Here is a 21204-nt window from a genome sequence, read left to right as displayed (position 1 = left end):
TTGGCAAGAATGGACTTCCCGCAGGTCTACCATGCTGGGTTCACCAGTGAATCCCGAGGGGTGGCCATTCTCCTTCACTTCACATTGGTTTGCCTCTCGAGGCTTACCAGGTGTGGCATGACTCGCTTGGTAGATATATAACCTAATAGTAATAATAGGTCTCAACCACAGAGCACTGCTTTCAGACCTTTGCGTATATGCCCTCCACCCCTGGCGGTGACATTTCTTGAAATTATAGGGACACTCTTGGCATGATTCTGGATCCCTTGGAAAGAGAATCTCTGGAGAGACTCATTACAGCAGATGAGCTCTTAGAGACCATCAGCCAGCTCATTGATGGGAAGTCCCGTGACCAACGGGATACTTTAAGTTACCCTCATTTGAACTGTTTACACCCATGACTTCAATACTGATGGAGACGGTGGAGCAGGGAGTAATGCCCACAGACATCTGTTTAGCCGAGATCCTGGTTATACATCAACATGGACGGCCAATGGGGCGGTGCTTATCCTATTGTCCGATTTCACTCTTGAATGTGAAGGTGAAGGTTCATGCTAAGGCACTGGTGAAGCACCTGACATCAGTTATTGGCCAATTGGTGGCAAGAGATCAATCAGGCTTTATGCTGAAATGGGCAACCACACTCAACATTAGTTGGGTCTCAAACATACTTGTACTGGGGGACAAGCTTGGGGCCCATCTGCGCTCTTTCTGGCAAATTTTGGAAAAGCTTCTGACTCAGTGGGATGGGTTTACCTCGGCCTCCTACTGGAGCGGCTCAACTTTGGGTCACGGTTTCGCCACTGCGTAAGACTTCTGTACACAGATTTAAAGAATCAGGTTAGGATTTGGAGGCCTATGTTGGGGATTTTCCCAGATTTGCGGGGCACCAGACAGAGGAGTCTGCTTCATCCATTTCTCTTCATACTAGCGACAGAAAGTCTGGCAGACTAGAACAGGGTTGCTACCCTCATTAGAGGGTTTGAGTGGGTGCTAGGTGTTGAGGACAATACCACATTATATGCTGACGATGTTCTTGTGTTTCTGTGTGACCTGCAATGGTCTGGTCTCATCCTGATACAAAGTTTTTCCATCCTGCATCTAAATGAGACTAAGTCCCCCTTGTTACTCCTCCGTGACCAACCTTCAGAGATGACGTGGGCTCAGAGCACCCAGCTGGCAGGGGGTTCACTGCCTGCTCACACAAGACCCCAAAGAGCATGGCAGCACAATATCCATCCTCTACTTCGACTGCTGGCGATCAGTATGTTCTGGTGCTTCCCAGTTCTCTCCTGGGCAGCTCAGCGATTTTTAAGATGGTCTCTCTACTCAGAGTGCTCTAAGAGCTACAGAATTATCCTTACATACTCCCTAGAAGTTTCTTCATTAAAATCATCAGAGCCCTGAGGGGCTTTCTTTGGCAGGAGGGAGTAGTCAGATTTGCTTTACACAAATTCTGCAAATCCACTTATAATGGGGGCATCGCAACAGCCGATATAGGTTCTTATTGCAAAGTTGCCTACCTAGTGATTCTTAACAAATGGTGGATAACCAACCCTACTTTCACTCCAAATCGGGGGGTGATGCAGAGAGTTCAATTATTACACCTCCTCCATGGGGGGACGACTATGTTTACTCTTCCCCCGGCCATCAAGGTGGTAATAAAGACTTGGCATAATACGATGATCTTGCTGGGTTTGTGGGAGAGGCTTTCGGGGATGACAGCCCTACTCCCCCAGGTGACTCAACTCAAGGGACACCGACAATGGAATATGATCAGGATAACCAAGCTAGGGGTTGTCAGGCAGGGAGCGACCTTGAAGTCCTTTGCCATGTTGCAGGTGGAGTTTGACCTCTACCATAGTTCATTTTTATGTACCTCCCTTAGCTTCATGCCCTGATGCATTATGTGGGGGACTTTTCGGGCTGCTAGATTTCAATCAACTGTAGGCTAAAATACTGGTGGATGATCTCTGAGAGCATACAATCTCTCAAATTATTACGGGTGATTAACACACTTAATTATTTCCCCTAGGTATGGGATGCATGGGAGGCTGACCTGGGTCCTCCAACTCTCTGAAGAGAGTTAGGGGTGGCAGGACAATTCCAACTTATTCAGTTGCACCATCTTCACTGCACATGCTATATGAGATACAGTTATGGCGAGAGGGGTTGTGGCCTCTTCCTGCTACCTGCATTGTTTAGAGGACTGAGGATCCTGCTACATATCATGTCGAGTAGTAGGGTCTGGGCCCCTTCCTGGGAGTGAGTTCTGTCAACAATAAGTGACGTCTTGGGCTGACGGTATATTCGGCAGGACCCAAAGATGGCCATTTTACACACACAGGTGGGTCTAGATGGGAGCTCTCCTGGCTGCAAACAGGGATATTTCTCAAAGTTAGAAATGTAAATCCCGCTCCTCTTTGGAGGGTGGAGGAAGGGTATGGGTCACTGCTGAGTGCCCAATATATACACCATGGAGTTGCCCACACACATATTTGAGGATATGGATAGACTGGGCCTGATTTAGAGGGAGTCTGAATTAACCCTGCAGGCACTCAGCATGGAATTTGGACAAGGAAATGCAATATTTTTCGGCCTACAGTTAATGGGTATCATGTATGTAACAAATGCAGAGGGGTGGGAAAGGCACTGGGAAAGTGTTGACGGATGTGTGGCCGCAGATTGCATACTGATTGGGATGACAACTATGTTTTGTCTATGTTATAAGTCCTGGAGGAAACTCAATAAATGTATTTATAAAAAAAGGCCAAAAACATTCCACATATGATTCAATGAAGATTTTAATTGACTACATTTAATGAAACTGTTCAGTTACATCGCATGGCGAGCATAGAGTTCTATGGGTGTAATGAAAAGAGAGAAGGAGAGCTTTTGCCAGAGTGGAAGAGACTGACCAAGAGGGGAATAGCAAGTGATCTGGGTGAAAGTGAAAGATGGGCTGCTTTAAAGTTTATCAATTTTCTTTTGTTAAATTTGCCCGCTACGACTGGATTTTCTCTCCTCTGCCAAAGCAATAGTGGTATATCTACCACATTTTGAGCTTTTCAACTTGGCAACAAACATTTCTTCACCAAAGTGCCTGCTTTTGGCATGGGAGAAGCCACTTAATGGAGAGAACATCTAGGAGACAACTAACCAATGATGGTTGCTACTTGCAGAAGTTCCACAACCAAATGCTAGCCCTGAAATTGACCCTCAAAACATGGGTTCATTACTCACATGTCTGGTCTTCCTAACATGCTTGGGTGGGTGCTAGTGGCTCATGGACACCATGCTTACTTCCCACAGCAGTCTTTCTCCACCAGACTTGGTGGTGGACTAAAGGTCCTAAATTAGCCATTTAAGTTGACTTAAACCTTTGTGGCGCCAGAGCCACCTCTTGTGGCAGATATTTCCCACCTGTGAAACATTAAGCAGGGTTGTCAGACCTTAGGAGATCAGTATTGGTACTCCTGACACTGCCTTTGAAACCTGTAGTATGAACTGATTATTAAGGCAGTGAAAGGAAAGGAAGATAAAAGGGATTCAGTTGAACCCTAGTTACTTTCTGTATTCTCCATTTGCATGTCTTTCCACTAATCTCTCAGCAATAAACAGGAAGTTATTGTGGGAGTAATTGTGGTAGAATGGTACACTCTTTTGATTTTAATAGTGGTCAAATAGTGTGTGATGTCACATTCTCCACCCCTGGCGTTTTGGTAAATCAAAGACTATGGTAAAGAAAAATAGGTGTAAAAAGGAGAGAGGACAAAAGTGAGCTTCTATGTGAAAAACAGCCTTTTAAGGTGCAGAGGCAAAGAAATAGGGAGAGGCTAAGGAACAGCAGTGACACAGTGGGCGAGACGACACAATAGTAGAAGATGCTCCATCAAAGAGATGATCAGGAGAGGGCAGTGATCCCTTTTGTGCCTGAAACAGATCTGCCACGGTTGAGCTGGTGAGCGCTCTTCTGCTTTAGAGTTTGCATCTCAGGATCTTCTGCTCCTTGGTGAGGACCCACAGCAAGCCCAGGTCCTCTGACAGGTGTCTGAACGTATGGGTTTTGTACTGAAGCTGGGTCCAAGATGTTCCAATCGGGTTGCTTGCACTTATCCCATTCCTAAAAAATATTTGAGAGGAATTTTATTGCGGATTTACAGCTGACACAGATTCTGATTTAAAAACATTGAAAGCTGCGAGATAGTATCTTTATTATTTTACTTTTTGTAGAGGGTTGTTACTCATCAGTGAAATTGCTGCTTTAGTCCAGTAAAGAGAACTGACATACTAAATAAAATTTTCATGGTGCACCATGAGTGCTGAAATATCTGAAGGCACTTGGACTTCAGTGCCCTTAAAATGCAGTGGAAGGTGGGTGCTGTCAGATACAAGCATCCTTGGTTGTGAAGGGTATCACACATTAAAATTCATCCCATACTGCCATGTTAGCCAAAATACTGAGGGTATGCCCTATCCCTGAATCACAAATTAATTTCTGTGAATACTTAGAAAGTATTCTTTTTAATTTTTCTTTTTTAATTGATGATCAATTCCATAGGAGGAATAAAAGAAACAAACAGTCTAAAACATAACTGCCGTCGCACATAGAAATAGGCGCCCCCGAACTCCCTGTGGTCCTTGGAGTGTATAGAAGCTTAAAACATATTCTGTACAGCATATCTGCAGTATCTCAGTGTTCTCTCATCCACGTCCCATACCTACGGTTTCATTTTCTCATTATTTTCTCATTGTTTTGGGTATCACATCACCCCTGAGCCGAAAAGATTCAAGAGCGGTTTGTATTCAAATCAGCACTGCCAATGAATGCTCTAATGACCAGCGCGTACCTTTCTTGCAGTGTCTGCACTGGGACCGAGCATGGGTTTGCACTGCAGAATACATACAGAAGTACTTATGCAGTGAGCCCTAAAGCACTGCACAGCACTTACAGCTTTTAAAGGCACAAACTCAAGAGTAAACACTTGAAGTTAGAGGTTTTTGGGGAGACAAACTATGACAATAACAGATCTTTGAAGATGTTTCTTGTCATACCTGCGATATGCATCCCCCACGCTGTTCACACCGTATACAGAGCCATCACTGCCCACTTCAATCATGGAGAGCTTGCCATTCACTTGATGCCAACTGGAACCACTGCAGGAACTTGGTGTTACAGAAGATCGGTAATAGATGTCATCAATAGCGTTGACTCCCCAGCAGCCAAGAGGGCCACAGCTGTAGTACTTCAGCTTCCCTGCAATCTGGGACCAGGGAAGAGTCGACCCATCTTTGGTTGACACTGTTGCTCGTTCGTGAAGGCAAAAAATGTCATCATTCATGTTAGCACCAGAGATAAACTGGGCTCCACCTGCATCAATCTGCTTCAGAAGCCCTGGAAGCAAAAAGAAGAACAAAATATGTGAGGACAACTGAAGTTCCCCCCCCCAACTAAATATTGACTGCATCAATTGGAATGCATTCAGACTATGGAGCTAGTTCAATGGCATACCTACCTCTCCGCCAGAGAGAGAATGGACTGGCTGACTTCCTTTCCCCCTCCTACCTTTGAGAACATTTTCCTCCCCTACGAAGTGTGCTTTGTTCCCCATTGGCCGGTATGTGTGTAGATTTGCTACACCCTACCCTGTAAACAGTTTGTGCAATGCGGGTTACGTTATGAAACTTTGTGTCCATCAAGACCAAATGGCATAAAAATTGCTATCAAATGGGGCCTCAGATTTCTGGTGGGAATCTGCAAATAACATATCTCAAACCATGCAGATTCTTAGATTATTTTAGTAAATCGTATATTTACGGACATTTCCTCAGAAACAAAAGTTATAAATGCAAAAAAATACAAAGATCAGAGTCTGTTGTAAGAGTTTGAAGTGCAGATGTTTTCCATCACACAGGGGCGGCTCCTCCACTAAGGCGGAGGAGCATGGCCCCACTGCTTTCTCGCAGTGCGAGAAGCAGAAATATAAAATAATATTAACTACCATTTTATGTATCTACCTCTCGCACTGTGAGAAAGCTCAAGGGTTTGGTTGAGGGCAGGCGTTTGAGCTGGACAGAAGAGGTGTGGTGTGCCTACTCCTGGGCCTTCTGGGGCCACCCAAACAAGTCATGCGCACTCTGCCCTTTCTCCATGCAGGCTGCCATGCAGGACCCGGCCAGCGGACAGGTACTTTTTAAAAAATTAATTATTAAATTTACCTTCACCCCGCAATACCCCCCACCCGCGATTAATGCTGGCCGAGACTGCATATTTCCAAAGATTCTGAAAGAGTTACAGCAAGCCCCACATGCCTTCACTACAAATGGCCACTTAATGCCGATAATGTTAATTTTGGAGGTAAGGGAAAAATAGCCCATTTCCCGGGCCCCTCATACGAGGGACCTAAAGGCCAGCCATATCCCCTCTGTTCACGTCAAATTTGGTGTATGGGCACCCAGTGACTTGGAATAGTTAATGAAAAGGGATCAAACCACCCCCCTCACCCAACAATTTCATCATGAGTGTCCCAGCCACTTTTGCATGAAAGGCTTGCTCTTTGGCCAGGCCCTGTACGCTACCCTCCTGGATGAGTTGGCACGGCGTTCAGCCGTGGCCAGCATTATCTGCCATATGTCAGATCATGAGCAGTGAATTGGGTGAGGGGATCGGATGAGTCATAGTTCCCTTACTGGTGCATTTCAGTGTTTATTTTTTAAATGTAGGCTCTTCATTTTCTTGACTTCCCTTTGCCTCCATGCGTCCTTTCTGGAGTTGTGGATTGTTCCCCTTGTCTCCTATCTTTTCCTTTCAGCATTTTTTATACTGCTTTGATCTAGTCCGCTGATACCATGATAAAATAATTAAAGACAGCATCTGACTCTGTGGCATCTCCACCTAATTTCTGGAGTCAAATATTGCTCTCCATGAACCCTTATTTTCTATGCGAATTTTGTTACTTTGATCCATGATTGTACACAGATCTTTTTATAGCATATGTGCAGTTGCTGAAAAAGAAAATGTTGTACTTCTATACAAAGAAGACTCCAAGCAGGTAAGATGTAAGAGTCTTTAATCTGATCATCCACTCTCCACAACCAGGTACTGAACATTCTATCGTAAGCTCTCAGGAGAAGGTTCTATGGGAGTAGGAGGGAAGGCAGAGGCGGAATGTTCCAAGGGAAAATACAAACTCTCTAAGATTACAACACATCTCCTTATATAAGGGAACACGAGAACAGGGAGAAAGCAACATTCTACAAAATGTCCATAATTCTATCATTACTCCATGTCTGTCCGTTTGAGGCGAACAACGTTCTTGCGAGCCTTTTCCACTCGTAAGGGAGCATGGTACTTGTTCGCCCCAGATTGCACGTGAGAGGGTTTCTTGACAACCGCCGGGGTACCCACCTTGAACTCGTGGACTTTGACTCCCTCTCTACTGTCATACAAACTCTTATATTTTTGTTGGTGTCGATAGACTTTCTCCATACTCTGTTCCAAGTCAGGCACTACTCTTCTCCCACCCTCCAACCACCTTGGGTTCATTTTAGTGCTAGGTTCCCTCCCTGTCAGGGACACAAAAGGCAACACTCCAGTGACAAGGTTGGGCGTGGTGTGGTATGCCCAAATACACTCTCTTAGGGTATCTTCGACATTGAATCCACTGGAGATGGCTAATTGAATGTGTTCTTTTATCATACGCTTAGCCCTCTCCACCATCCCATTTGCTTTAGGACAATAGAGTGCCATTTTCTCATGTTTTATGTTCAAATCTTCCAAGAATTCTCTCATTCTTTCCGAAGTGAATTGCACCCCATTGTCCATTACGAGGGTTGCTGGTATGCCTTCATAGGCAAAAATATTTCTTAAGAAAGAGATGAGATTGTTTGTCGTGGTGGACGGTGTAAATTTGAAATTTACCCAATGGGAGGTGTAATCAACGAGAACAAACGAACTTTCTCTGGGGTCCCAAAACATCCATCGGACCAATTATGTCCATGGCCAGTTTGGTCCATGGTTCTTCCGGCACACTGACAGGGGAAAGGGGAGCTTTATGAAGAACTTTGCTTTTGTCGCTTTTAGCACAGCTGGTGCATTCTTTGACCTTGAGTTCGACCATTGAATCCAATTTAGGAAACCAGAAACAACTTCTGACTTTGTTTTTTGTGAGGCTCCTGCCTAAGTGCCCCTCATGGGCTAAGTCGATTATTTTGTTCCTCAACTCCGTGGGTGGAATAATTTTCTCACCGCGATATATCCTGTCGGACGGGGGAGATAATTCATACCTGACCTCCAAATAGTCTTTGACAGAATCTGGAACTTCAGATCGACTTTTGGGCCAACCATTGATGATAAAATCTTAAAGAACCTCCATATCTTTGTCTATTTTAGTACACTGATCCCATTCCTCTTTTGTAAGTGAGGGGAGATGCAAGGACAAAATGGGAACATCTAACAGTCCCTCACTATCACTGACCACAAGAGGAGCCCTGGATAGGTAGTCTGCAACCACATTCTCGGGTCCTGGAACGTATTCTACCTTAAAGCAGTAATTTTCCAGACCCAGGACCCATTTGTTTAACCATGGGGATTTGTTTAGGACATTTTTAGATGAGAACATGAAGGTTATTGGCTTGTGGTCAGTACGTATAACAAACTTTATGCCCCACAAGAAAAATGTAAAATGATGAACTGCCCAGAAGCATGCCAACGCTTCCCGCGCGATGACTGAGTAGTTCCGTTCAGAGGAGCTGGGGGAACGGGATGCAAAAGCAATGACAGTTTCTGTCCCTTCTCCCTTTTGAGAGAGCATGGCTCCCAACCCTTTTCCAGATGCATCTGTAGTTAGAACCGTCAAACGTTCCTAGGGCAGATGATTCAAGAATCTTTTGTTTTATTTTGTCTACCAAATCGTTATGTTTTTCTTCCCATACAAACTCTGTGCTTTTCTTTAGGAGGACACGTAACCCATCACACAAATCAGCAAAGTTTCTCACAAATTTGGACATGTATTCTACCAGTCCAAGAAATTATTTGAGCTCATCTTTATTGGATGGGTAAGGAGCTTCCTTGACTGCTTGGATTAAACTGTTCTTGGGCCTAAAACCATCTTTGGAAATAGTGTGCCCCAAATAGTCAACTGACGTGACTTTGATCTTGCATTTGTCCAGTTTCACTGTTAACCCTGCATCAGAGAGTCTTTGGCAAACTGTGTTGAGGGTGACATCATGCTCTTCCTCCATTGACCCATACATCAATATATCATCTTGGAAGCAGAGGGTATTATTAACGCCATTCAGAATGTGTTGCATTACTTTTGGAAGATGGAAGCCACTGAGGCAAGGCCGAATGGCATTCTAACAAACATGTAAGCCCCAAAGGGTGAGGAGAATGCTGTCAACGGCCTTGACTCAGGGTGAAGTTCTACTTAATGATAGGCCATCGACAGATCAATGACTGAAAAAAAACATGCCTTTCCCATGGTGCTTAGCATTTCGTTTATGTTGGGGAGAGGAAATCTCTCTACCCAGATACTTTTGTTGAGACTGCGGAGGTCCACACATACGCGGATACCATGACCGTTGGCGTTAGAAGCTAAAACAAAGGGGGATAGCCATTCTGAAGCTTCTATGGGTTGGATGACACCCATCCCACATAATTTATCTAATTCATCCTTAAGAGTTTCTCTAAGGCGGAGAGGTACTGGGCGTGCCCTGTGTGCTACTTGTTTTGCGCCTCGGCTAACCTTGATTTTGTGCTGAAAGTCCTTTAGTTTACCCAGCTCATCCGTGAACAGTTTAGGAAAAGCTTCCTGCAGGAGCCTGTTGTTATTGGGAATGTCAACTAGAATGACTTGGTTCTTGCATTAGGGTCTAATATGATTCCCAACTCTTTCTGATGTTGCCATCCTAGAAGATTTGCTCCACTCTCAACTACATACACCCTACCCACCGTGGTTCTTCCTTTAAACTCTATGTGGCTATTAACCATGCCCACTAGTGGTATGGGGTCTCTACTGTACCCTTCTGGTGAAATATCTGGAGGGTTTAATATGGTCTTGCTAAGACCCAAAGACTTCACAAAGTCCTTAAGGTTTACTAACATGAACGGGGAGCAAGAGTCGGCATACATTTCTAAGGGTTTGTTGTCTAAGAATACTATACACTTCGGGTAATTAGGTTTGGATCACCATCACTGTCTTTTAATTGGAATATAAATTTTGGTCGTGGTTCCTCATTTACACTGACTACATTGATAGTATTACTTGCTCCGTCTCTACACACCCTAGCTAAGTGCCCCCTTATGTTGCATTTTTTACCCACGACTCCACGAGCTGTACATAAGGGGCTGTTAGCTAGGTGGTTACTGCTTCTACATCTAAAACATTTTAATCCATGATCCTCCTTGCTAGACTTATAGGTAGAAACTTCTTTAGTGCCCTCTTTGTTGGATACTTTGAGTACTTTGCTGTTATGTGCTTCAACTTGTACAGACGCTACAGTCTCTTCTTTATTTTTCATTTCTTTAACACACTTAGCAGTATGCTAAATCAACTGTGCTATAGCAATAGCATCCTTGAGTGAGGCGTTTTTAGCGAGAAGTTTTTCTTGCACTCTGTTGCTGTTTGTGCACCTGATGAGTTGGTCTCTTTTAAGGGAGTCATTGAGATCCCCAAACTCACGTAATTGTGTGAGTCCTCTTAAAGCTGCAATATAATTGTTGATGGATTCATTCTTCCCCTGTACTCTGCTAAAGAATTTGTGGCGTTCAAGTACCACGTTGATTTTGTCCCCAAAATGTGTCTCTAACTTCATAAGAGTAATATCATATGCATCTAGATCGTCATCATCATCCAATTCTGGTTCCGGTAACGTTTCGTAAACTTTGCGTCCATGAACACCTAAGTTATGTAGTAAAATATCTTTCTCTCCTCCCATTGCAATCAGGTAAGACTCAAAAATGTTGTCCAATCCTTCCAGTGAATTTCAGGGTCTCCACAAACATTCAAGAAGGACGGTGGTTGGCTAATACTAGGGGTGCCCATGTTGGAGCTGGAGAGAGGGCACGTAAGACAGAAAAAGTGGGAGTTTCTGGGAGAAAAAGAAATACCCCAGGAAAAATACTAGTACATTATGCTATCCAGCAGGAACCAGGAGGAAAGACTGTAAGGGCACGAAACAAAATGTCATACCCTGGTGCAGAAAGTACAACGAGAGGTGTGTATAACCACAAACACACCGAAATTTAACTGAGGCTGTCACGTAATACGGAAAACCACAACTGACATGCAAGTGTGAGCGTGTCACAGTATATGTTGAACTCAAAAAGGCACCCAGGAGAGCCCCTAAGGCAACAGCAATTACAATTACATGAGGATGAGGCCACACATGTAATTATGAAACTCCAAGTGACACGCAGGAGTGAGCGTGTCACAGTGTAGGCTGAACTCGACAAGGCACCCAGGTGAGCCGTTAAGGCAACAGTAAATAGACCTTACTTTAGGAGGAGGCCACACAGGATCGCCGGGCAAAATCCTCCAGCAGCGCTTGAAACAAGCCGAAAAGCAGGCTTTCCTGCGGTTGGTGCGCCGGAGACGCTTGGGAAGAAGCTGCCGTAAGGACCGGTCCCCTGGAGGTTGATGCGCTGGAGAACACAGGCAGGACGTCCATTGGCAGACACCGGGTGCTCCACTGAAGGAAGGCAGAAGAATACCATTCCGTTTCCGCGGGAATCGGGGAGTTCGCTGCACAACCAGACTAGCGTTAGGAGGAAAAGTCCCACAACGACCACTCACAAGAAAGTCGTAGCGGAACATCACGGTGGGAAAGCACTTCTAGTCAGACTTGTACGCTGGAACCAAAGGCCAACAGCACTTCCCTCACGAGTTATCTGTATGAAAATGACGCTTAATCACAAAGAAAGTCCCAAACCAGGACACCAGAAGACGTTCCAGTCCAGTATGAGGAGGCAGGAACAGGAGAGAATAATCAAAGGGGAGATGGTCAGCTGCCCCCTTCGCAGGTCATCACCAGTGTTGTTACTGAACATTCTATCGTAAGCTCTCAGGGGAAGGTTCTATTGGAGTACGAGGGGAGGGGGAGGCAGAATGTACAAAGGGAAAATACAAACCCTCTAAGATTACAACAGAAAAGTTCCCTTGTCCAATAAGATTTGGTTTTTTAGATTTTTAGGGTCTGTAAATAATGTGGAACTTAGCTATCAAGATATACCTAAAATTAACCCAACAATGTTCTGTACAGCAAATATTTCTAAAACTCCAGAACTGATTTACAAGAAACCACAGAAAGGGTCTATGCCATGTAACTTTCTATCTTTATGTCAAATTTGGTGTAATTCTATTAAGTAGTTGTGTCTGTAGCAAAGTCTTGTCGGACCTAAATTGGAAACCATTATTTTTCTGACACATGATCCCTTTAATTTTAGGCCGTGATAGATCTGCACAATACTTAGCATACTTCTAAGCTGAAAGAATTTAGGGGCATATTTACAAGCTGGCGATAAGAAATTATCGCCGCTTTTTTGGCCGTTTTTTGCCGGAAAGCAGCGATAATTTTATCGCCTAATTAGCAAGGTCACGCTAACGCATGAAACCTTGCTTTAGCGTGGGTATTCCTAACGCCCAGCTTTGCATCTCTAATGAGATGCAAAGTGGGCGTTCCTGACCTGACATGACAGCCCCACCCTATGAAGCATAGCGGCAAGAAAAGTAGCGAGAACCCCTGTTATCTCTACTTTCCTTACGCCTGCAGCAGGACTGACTTAGCCATGATATCCTATGAAAGGTGGATATCATGGCTAAGTTTGTGAGTCCCCATCAGCAAGCTAACACCACATTGCGTGAGATTATGGCTGGGTTTCTAGCGATAATCTCACGTTAGGCAGTTAGCGCTAGGATTTTTATCGCTGAGGAGATAAGCGTTGCTAATAGCACGCTATCTCAGCGATAAAAATCCACGCTAGCCGGCGATAATTATCCTAGCGGTAAGTGCGCTTAGCGATAATTATCGCCGGTTGTTGCTGATATGCCCCATATTTTCTACAATTTCATGCGGGTTTGTCAAACAGAAAACTAAAACTTTCTGAATTCTTGCTAATTTTGACTCACTTTTGCAGATTTGCACGAAACGTGAAAACAAAACTAAGGGCAATGTCCTAATTTTCTGACAAATTTCATGCAGACTTATCAGATAGTGTGAGGAATATTTCCAAAACAAAAATAACCTTTTCAATAACCACTGCAAGTTAGCCATAAATACAAGTTTAAAAATTTTAAATTCGAAAACTGATTGACAGCAGTTTTTTGCAACAGGTTAAATCTGTTTACTAGGTTTTTCGGGAAATTTCTGTTATAAAAGGGTGATGGGGGCTCAGAACTATGGGGCAGATCTATGTCGGAGATGCGCCACTTTTACGCCGCCGTTGCGTCACTTTTGTGACGCAGCGGCGGTGTAAACCCTGCGCCACGTTGCGCCATATTTACATCGTGACGCATCTATGGAGATGCGTCATGATGTAAAGCCCTGCGCCACGTAAAACCTGCGTCAGGTTTCACGTGGGCGTGTCGACATAGGGGGGGGCGTTCCGTCGCAGGAACGCCCCTGAAAAGTGACTCAGTCAAATCTATAAGATTTGACTGAGTCACTTTCCCAACGCTGATGCGCCAAAACCCTGCGCCTGCTTGAAGCAGGCGTAAGGCTTGACGCACCATGTTAGGGATAGGGTTGGTTGGAACAGTGCTGGAGTTGCGTCGCGCTTGCGACGCAACTGAAGCACTGCGCCAACCTTACGCCATTGGATGCGTCACGCATCTGTTTATTCCTGCGCCATGATGCGCCGCATTATAAATGCGGCGCATCATGTGTGGCACAAGGGTAAACTTGCGTGACGCATCATTCCTGGCGCATCCTTGCTGATTTGCAGGGATGCGCCAGGCAACATAAATCTGCCCCTTAATCTGGCTCATTAACTTGAGGTCTCTCCTCAGATCTGGATCCTCAGAAAATTTGACTGATGATAGTTTTGAAAATTAAACTTAACTGATTGGATGAGGGAACATTTTTCTCTTTTTACTATACAAATTCTGTCATTTTGATTGACTGACTGCAAGTAAAAATATTTATTGCCACATCCATTACCGGATGCCAGACACCGAACCTGCATTCTGAAAAAAGTGCCATGATGGACATGAGGGGCATAGTAGCATCTCCTCGCCCATTGATGCGGCAAATCCTGCTCATAAAATAAAATAAACAAGGTTTCTCTTGCAATTCAGAGATCCTGTAAACAATTTTTATTAAATTTGTGAATGCTCATTTTTAAGTCAATGAAGCCAAAGGGCATAAACATCTGGTTGGAGTGGAAAAGGTCTGCACAGGGCCAGTTGCTGCCAACCCTCGTTACACAGCTTAGAGTTGCACAGTGGATTGGCCGCACCCTGTCAAAGGCAGTGTGCACGTGTGGTTGGATAATAGAAGGTTGACTGCAGGGACTGGCTACAGCCAAAGGCTACGAATAGGCGAGTTTGGCAGCAGGACAGGTTCAGAGGGCAGGATCTGTTCCAAACTCCACTGCACATGGCCTTTCACCATGCACAATGGTGTTTTAGCCACACACTGGGTATGCTGCAAGGTCTAGCCATAGGCCAAACCCTAAGGTCAATTCCATCACTTATGGCACAAGACCACGTGCTGCTGTAGGTGGCTGCTCAGTGGGTTGGCCAAGCCATGAGCCCATCTCCTGTTGCTCACTGCTGAAGGCCATCGACGGCAGAGGCTGAGTGCACAGGTACTGAGTGTAGTCGCACATTGATAAGTGATGTCAACATTGCCACAGATGATGACATTTATCATGTAATCTTTGACAGGAGTGAGGTCATGAACGGTGTTAGACTTGGCACCACTAGCGTGAGTCTCCCTTCCATTTTTCGCTGTGTCTCCTCTGTTTTTGCTGGTAATAGATGCTCTGGGCGCTGTGCCACTGCCATTCAGTGCCACAGCGCAAATGCTCCCTGTGTAAATATAACATGTGAATTGGTATATCCATGATTGGCTTATTTGGTTTACCCGGTTAGTTCCTAGTAGCGTGGCCTGTGTGTGCCCAGGGCTGGTAAACCAAATGCTGCTGGTGGGCCTGCAGCGCTGGTTTGCGCCACCCACAGAAGCAGCTTGTAAAGTGTGTCTCAGACCCGCCACTGCAGTGTCTGTGTGCAGTCTAGAACTGCCATCTTGGCTGTGAAGTGCCCCCAGTTCTCAGCCCCTGAACCTTCCCTTGGCATCATGTAAGCCACCCCTATGGTAGGGTGCATTGTATGTGTGAGGTAGGACATGCTCTGATGTGTGTAGCATGTCCTAGTAGTGAATTACACCCAATTTCGTTTTTCACTACTGTAAGGCTACCTGCTCTCCATAGGCCAGAATGGGAGGTTTGGCTATTACATTCTATAGTCCTAACTGACCCAAAGAACATGGTAGAAAAACGAATTTAGTGTGCCTGAGCTCAGAATATTAAAATACATCTTTTAGTGAAGTTTATTTTTATATTCTGTGTTTGAAAATACCACTTTTAGAAAGTAGGTATTTTCTTGCCTAAGCCTTCCAGTGTGCTCTGCTATTACGTGTATTGGATGTCTGGTTTTGGAGGGACAGGGCAGACTGAGTCAGACCTGGGTTGCATAGAGAGATCTGCCTTGGAGTGAGGGGAGGGTTAGCTCCTGCACTTGAATAGGGCTGTGCCTGGCAAGGTGAATGCTGGCTCCACCTCCCACTGTGCGTCTGAAGGCAGACCCCCTCTTTCTGAAAGGAAGGATGCAGCCTGGTAAACAAAGGGCTCCAGGGCTGACCAGAACTGGTTCTGGCTGGGGTCAGTGACTTGTAGCTTCTGAGAACAAAGACATTTGGGGTATAAATATCTGTGCTAAAACCCCTACAATTTGTGTTGCTCCTGGACTACAAGAAGAACCCAATGTCCGTGTAACTGAAAGAATCTGCAGGAGAGGACTGTCCTGGTCCTTGTGTGCTGTTTCTTGGACTGGCCTGCAGTGGTTACTACTGGACTTGGAAGTAGAGGAAAAGAACTTTGAAGGAACTTTTATTTTAGCTTGCTACAGCAATCACCCAAGGGCTAGAAGAGAGCTAGCCTCCTGCTGGAGTCTCAGGCACATCAGACTCCACCACCAGCCTCCTGTTTCCTCCCAGCGAGGATTTCTATCTGCAGGAGAGGCTCCTGTGAGTTCCAGGGCCTCTAGTTCTACTACAGAGAAGAGAGTGCTGAAAATCGTCGCTAACGCCCGTTTGCGAGTCGCCACAGCTGAAAAGCGTATGGAAAATCATTGCGCTGCTGCCGCTGAGTGCTCGCTACCGGAGATCATCGCATCACGCGTTTGCGGGCTGCCAACTGCTCGCTAACCCAAAGATTATCGCATCGCATGTTTGCGGGCCTCCAAGTGCTCGCTAACCAAAGTTCATTGCATTGCGTTAATCGCTTCACGACATCGCAGCGCAGCCATTTTCATCGCACCGCATCAGGATCGTCGCTCCCTCGCGGGGTGCCATTTCTTTTGATCGCAACAAGATCGTACACGCAATAGGCTCAGCGCATCCCCCTCCCTTGGCGGCAAGGATTTCAATGCATCGCCGGCTTAGCGTGGAGAAGTTTGTCGCTTTGTCCTGCACGAAGATCAGAGCATTATCCTCCCTTGCGGCAAGGATTCAACGCATCGCTGGTCACGCGTGAGGAAAATCATCGCTACAACTCCTTAGCGACATTTTGGTTGCTTTGCTACAGAATCCAGGTATTTTGTGAGTAAAAGGGTCGCAGAGACCACTGCCTTGAACTGAACTCCTCTTTGCACACTTTGAACTATTTTTGCAGAATTTCAAGAAGAAGGGTCCCTACTTGGACAGTGGCCAGCCATTGCCAACTAGAGACCCCCATTTCTAACAAACGGTCATTGAGGACGTTAATATTTGCACAGTAAGACACAAGTGGCCAATTTTCATAGTTTATTTATGTTTTGAAACCATAATTTTTTTAACTGTGGTTTTGAGTGGAAATTTATATTTTTGTAAACACGCATTAATATTCGTACATAAACATCTACACAGACACATGTATATATATAATTTCTGATGGATACATCTACCTGCAGATTCCTCACCTGTAGAATTTTCCAAGGCGCCAGACTGCTTCCTAAACTTCAAAGCTTTCACATCACCAGCAGGTGATGCTGGCTTTGTGCCAACACCAGAAATGGCAGCAGATGACCTCACCGAAGCCATATAACATCCACCCCAGCACAAAACATCAGTTCCCTTTTTTCCGTGCCTTCCACATGGATCAGGAGCTCGCTAATCTCACAAGAAACCTCTCTTTGATTTCAGAAGGAGCAAAAACATCTGTGATTATGAGGTGAGTTCCTTCTTGAAAACTGAGAAGAATTCCGACATTCGCACACAACTGCATCTCCAACCACTTGTAGGGCATTTTAAGTGTGGGCTTTGCAAGGCCTGTGAACTTAACACGGAAGGCAGGAACTTTGATCACTTGGGTCGTACATACACAGCACACCATCAAACCAACTGCAACACTAAGGAGGTTATATATGCAATAAGGTGTCCCTGCAATAGGATCTAAGTAGGCCAAACAAAGAAAAAGGTTGAGCAACGCATCTTGTAGCATTGCATCCGGGCGCCTCTGGTGGATCACTTCCATGAAGAAAACCACTCAGTGGAAAGCCTAAGGTGGTGGGTCATTGAGAAAGTGACACAAGACCCGAAAGGAGGAGACATAGAGTCTAAACTCAACACCAGGGAGTGCAAGTGGATACATGTCTTGGATTCAGTAAGTACTGGTTTAAACGAGGTTGAGGAAATGGATATCTGATACGTAACTGCCATGCATGACCTATTTACACTACCCCTTGGTTATGCAACCTTTGATGTGAACTGCCACCACCATTAAAATGACATAACCGGGTCGCGGGTAATCGACTATGCCGTGGTTTTCTAACCATTTGATTCATCAAGGGGTCATGTTTAGAGGGACATGCTCTTGACATACACAACCCTGCTGTATGCCCTGGCTCATGTGCCAGTTTGTAATCTTGTGAATGTATTTGTTAAATCATTCATAGGCCCCAGTCACTCCTTTTTGTATGACCCTCTGACATGTGTTTGTTTAACCTTCTTTATCAGTGAGGGGGAAGAGATGTCAAGAAGGCTGACACGTTTTTATTTACGTGCGCAAAATCCCTAATGTTCTTCTAAACCCGCACAACCACGAGCGGGTGTTGCGCATTTCTCTAGTGATTGTTTTGTTCCATTCGGGGCGTGAGTAGTCATTTGCCACATCATTGACCCCTTACACTCTATATGATAGAACAGAGGTTGAGATGGCTGCCATGTTTCTAGTGACGGGTGTCAGACCTCTTTTGGACCATGTGACATTGTCACATGATGTAAGCACTGATCTATAGAATTAAGAATTTCCAGCCGCGGCTCACATTATCACAAGCCTCTGCTAGACATGAGTCTATCAAGAAAATGTATTTCTTTCCTTTGGGGCTGCGGTAGTTACCATTCGCTTCACCGCACTGCTTCCAAACTCATGTGTATCCTGACGGGGCAATAGAGGTCAAGATGGCCGCCACGTTAACATTCACGGACAGCAGACCTCACATGGCCATGTGACATCGTCACGTTGTGCCCCCGCAATCCATTTAAGCAGGGAACACCAGCCGCAGCTCACTTGACCACGAGTTGGTGAGAGACACTTGAGAATACAGGTAAGAAGACTATGACTCTTGTTGGAATGAGGGTAGGCGGGAGCATGTAGTTTTGCACCACTGAGCGCTTAGTTTCTTGAATTAATTTTATGTCCATATTGCCTCCAGTATTTAAGGAGGTTTGGGAAGCAAGCCCTGATGGACTTTGGCATCAATACATGACGATCTCTATGGACTGAATACTTTTGAACCCACCACCCCCTGGAGGCCGACGAGCACATCCAGAGGGGTGAGTTTCTAAGGCCATACATTGAGGGGTCATCTTTGGGAGTTCATGTGTGAAATTGTTTTATTAAAGGGAGAGGAGTACACTTAGTCTTTTCCTCTCATTACAGGTACACAACTAAAGTTTGAAAAGCTGGTTGATTGGTAAGTACATGTAACGGATGCAGCATCTGCATAGAGTAGTAGCTATACACATGTAGGGATGCAGAAAGTAACTGGCAATCTCATAATTTTGCAGATGATCTTTGAATTAGAACTCCTTCCTGGCTCAGAGGAATTACTAGATTTAATCTTGCGAATTCCCAACCACCAAGGGTGAGTACCCCAAGAGTATGGCGGCTCACACATTGTAAATGTTTTATTCCACACCATACCAATAAGAATGTCATTATCCTTTGAATAGGCTGTGGCACTTCCTTCAAGTGTCCTGAAGAAGAAGACCCTACTTGATTTATCTACAAACACATATATAGATTTATGTATACAGTGTTGAAACGTCGACGTACAACCATCTCATGTCCTGGCTCACTATAGCAATTATTTTTAAAAAACATAGGATTAGCTAAAGTGAAAGACCTGAAAAGGATGGAGAATGTATGTTATTGTCTTGTTAATTGTTTGAATTTGAAAGGTCACCCATTTGCCCTAATATGTCATCACAGTCACCCATTGAATTGTGTTTTCTTTGTCAGACAGCGCCCATTGGTATTATTTGTTTGTATACAATTGTTTACACAATTGGCGAGAAAAATAGAGAAACAAAACAAATAATTTAATAAATATATATATATTTTTATAAAAACTTACTGAGGTGTGGTACATTTATAAAAGTCTAGTACAAACTCACTATTGATTGTGAAAGAAATAATCAGGTTCTGAACCAGTACTCCGTGGTACTTACCCAACGGAACCACTTGTAGCTTTATAGCAGGGATAAGCAGCAGAGATTGTCAAGATGAATTTGGCTGTGTTGTCGGCGTTCCCCTGACTTCAGACAACGCTTAGTTGTTCAGGTCTCCAACTGTGATATGTCTTTTAAAGGGATTGACAAATCTGTATCCTCCAACCTCCTTTGATGTGACTTAATGGAACATTAATGTAGTAATTTCTCATGGTGAGTCTGCTTGAGCCCCTGCACGGTTTTCTCTTAAGCATGTTGACTCTAAAAACTGTGTGTTTGGTCATTATTATTTTGGCCAGACAGGTGAGTGCACTCGAAGCTCTTAGTTCTCGTCCAGCATTCACCTCCTTGCATCCAGACAAGTTGGTATTTTGAACTAGACTGCTTTCCAGCAAAAAATAGTTATTGCTTTCCATTTGAACCAGTCTATCACCCTCCCAACTGTTTCTGCCCCTCTCCATCCCACATAGGAGGCGCATTTGCCCAGTTGGATCCTAAGCGAGCAGTGAGCTTCTACCTAGTCGGCAGATGGAAAACACAACTGGATGACCAGCTCTTCATGGAATACTTTTGTGGAAATTAAGGCAAAGTGGTGCAGAATACAGCCCGATCCCAGTGGATCATCCTCTGCATCAAGACTTGCTCCTTTTAAGCCAGAAAGAAATCTCAAGAAGGGATGAGGGACCATTCTACCTGGGCAAATCTACCACTTACACTCTTGCAAGAGGAGTGCTAATTGCAGAGATATTCAAGACAGCTATGTGGACATCTACACACTTTCTCCAAATATTACTGCCTGGATTGGGAAGTGCGCAAGGACTGCCACTTTACCAGGTCTGTCTTACAGGACTGCCTTGTATAACCATCCACCAGCTCCTCCTACAGTAGGTTATGGCTTTGTAATCTATTCTACAGGTGAGAAATCTGCGGATACAAATATCCATCAGAAGAAAAAGTTACTTACCTGCTGCAATGATATTTCTGGTGGATACTCTATCTCCTTCCAAATTAATCACCAGTAGAGTTATCCCATGTGCCAGACTGGATCCGGGGCATTCAAAGCTCTCAAGCACAGTATGCTTCTGCGCAACCTCCATGCTCCACTGTCTTGCCCGTGTGCACAAATTCTGTCCAAGGGCATTTGAGCACTTTATGTGAGCAACAGATCACACTAATTTCTTAGAGAAGGGTAGATTAAGTGATGTGCCCAGGACCAAAGAATATTGAGCCCACACCAGAACTTCTACCTGGTTCCAGGTCCAAAGTTGGTAGCCC

At 44.8% G+C, this 21204-nt stretch overlaps 1 protein-coding gene across 1 annotated transcript in view; it reads right to left on the bottom strand.

Moving 5' to 3' along the window:
- Positions 1–2796: 2796 nt before the first annotated feature.
- The window catches only part of LOC146829884 (fish-egg lectin-like), a 58957-nt gene continuing 40549 nt past the window's right edge, over positions 2797–21204 (bottom strand). Inside the window, exons 3-4 of the mRNA XM_085606743.1 lie at positions 5056–5395; positions 2797–4123 (exon numbers count right to left, since the gene is read on the bottom strand). Coding sequence (XP_085462869.1) covers positions 3979–4123; positions 5056–5395 — 485 coding nt within the window. The 3' untranslated portion in view covers positions 2797–3978. The remainder of the gene's footprint in view (positions 4124–5055; positions 5396–21204) is intronic.

This window comes from Triturus cristatus, chromosome 5_2 (assembly GCF_964204655.1).
Source record: "Triturus cristatus chromosome 5_2, aTriCri1.1, whole genome shotgun sequence".
Lineage (NCBI taxonomy): Eukaryota > Metazoa > Chordata > Amphibia > Caudata > Salamandridae > Triturus > Triturus cristatus.
Note: the sequence above shows the minus strand (reverse complement) of the source record. Positions and strands in the feature narration are given on the sequence as shown.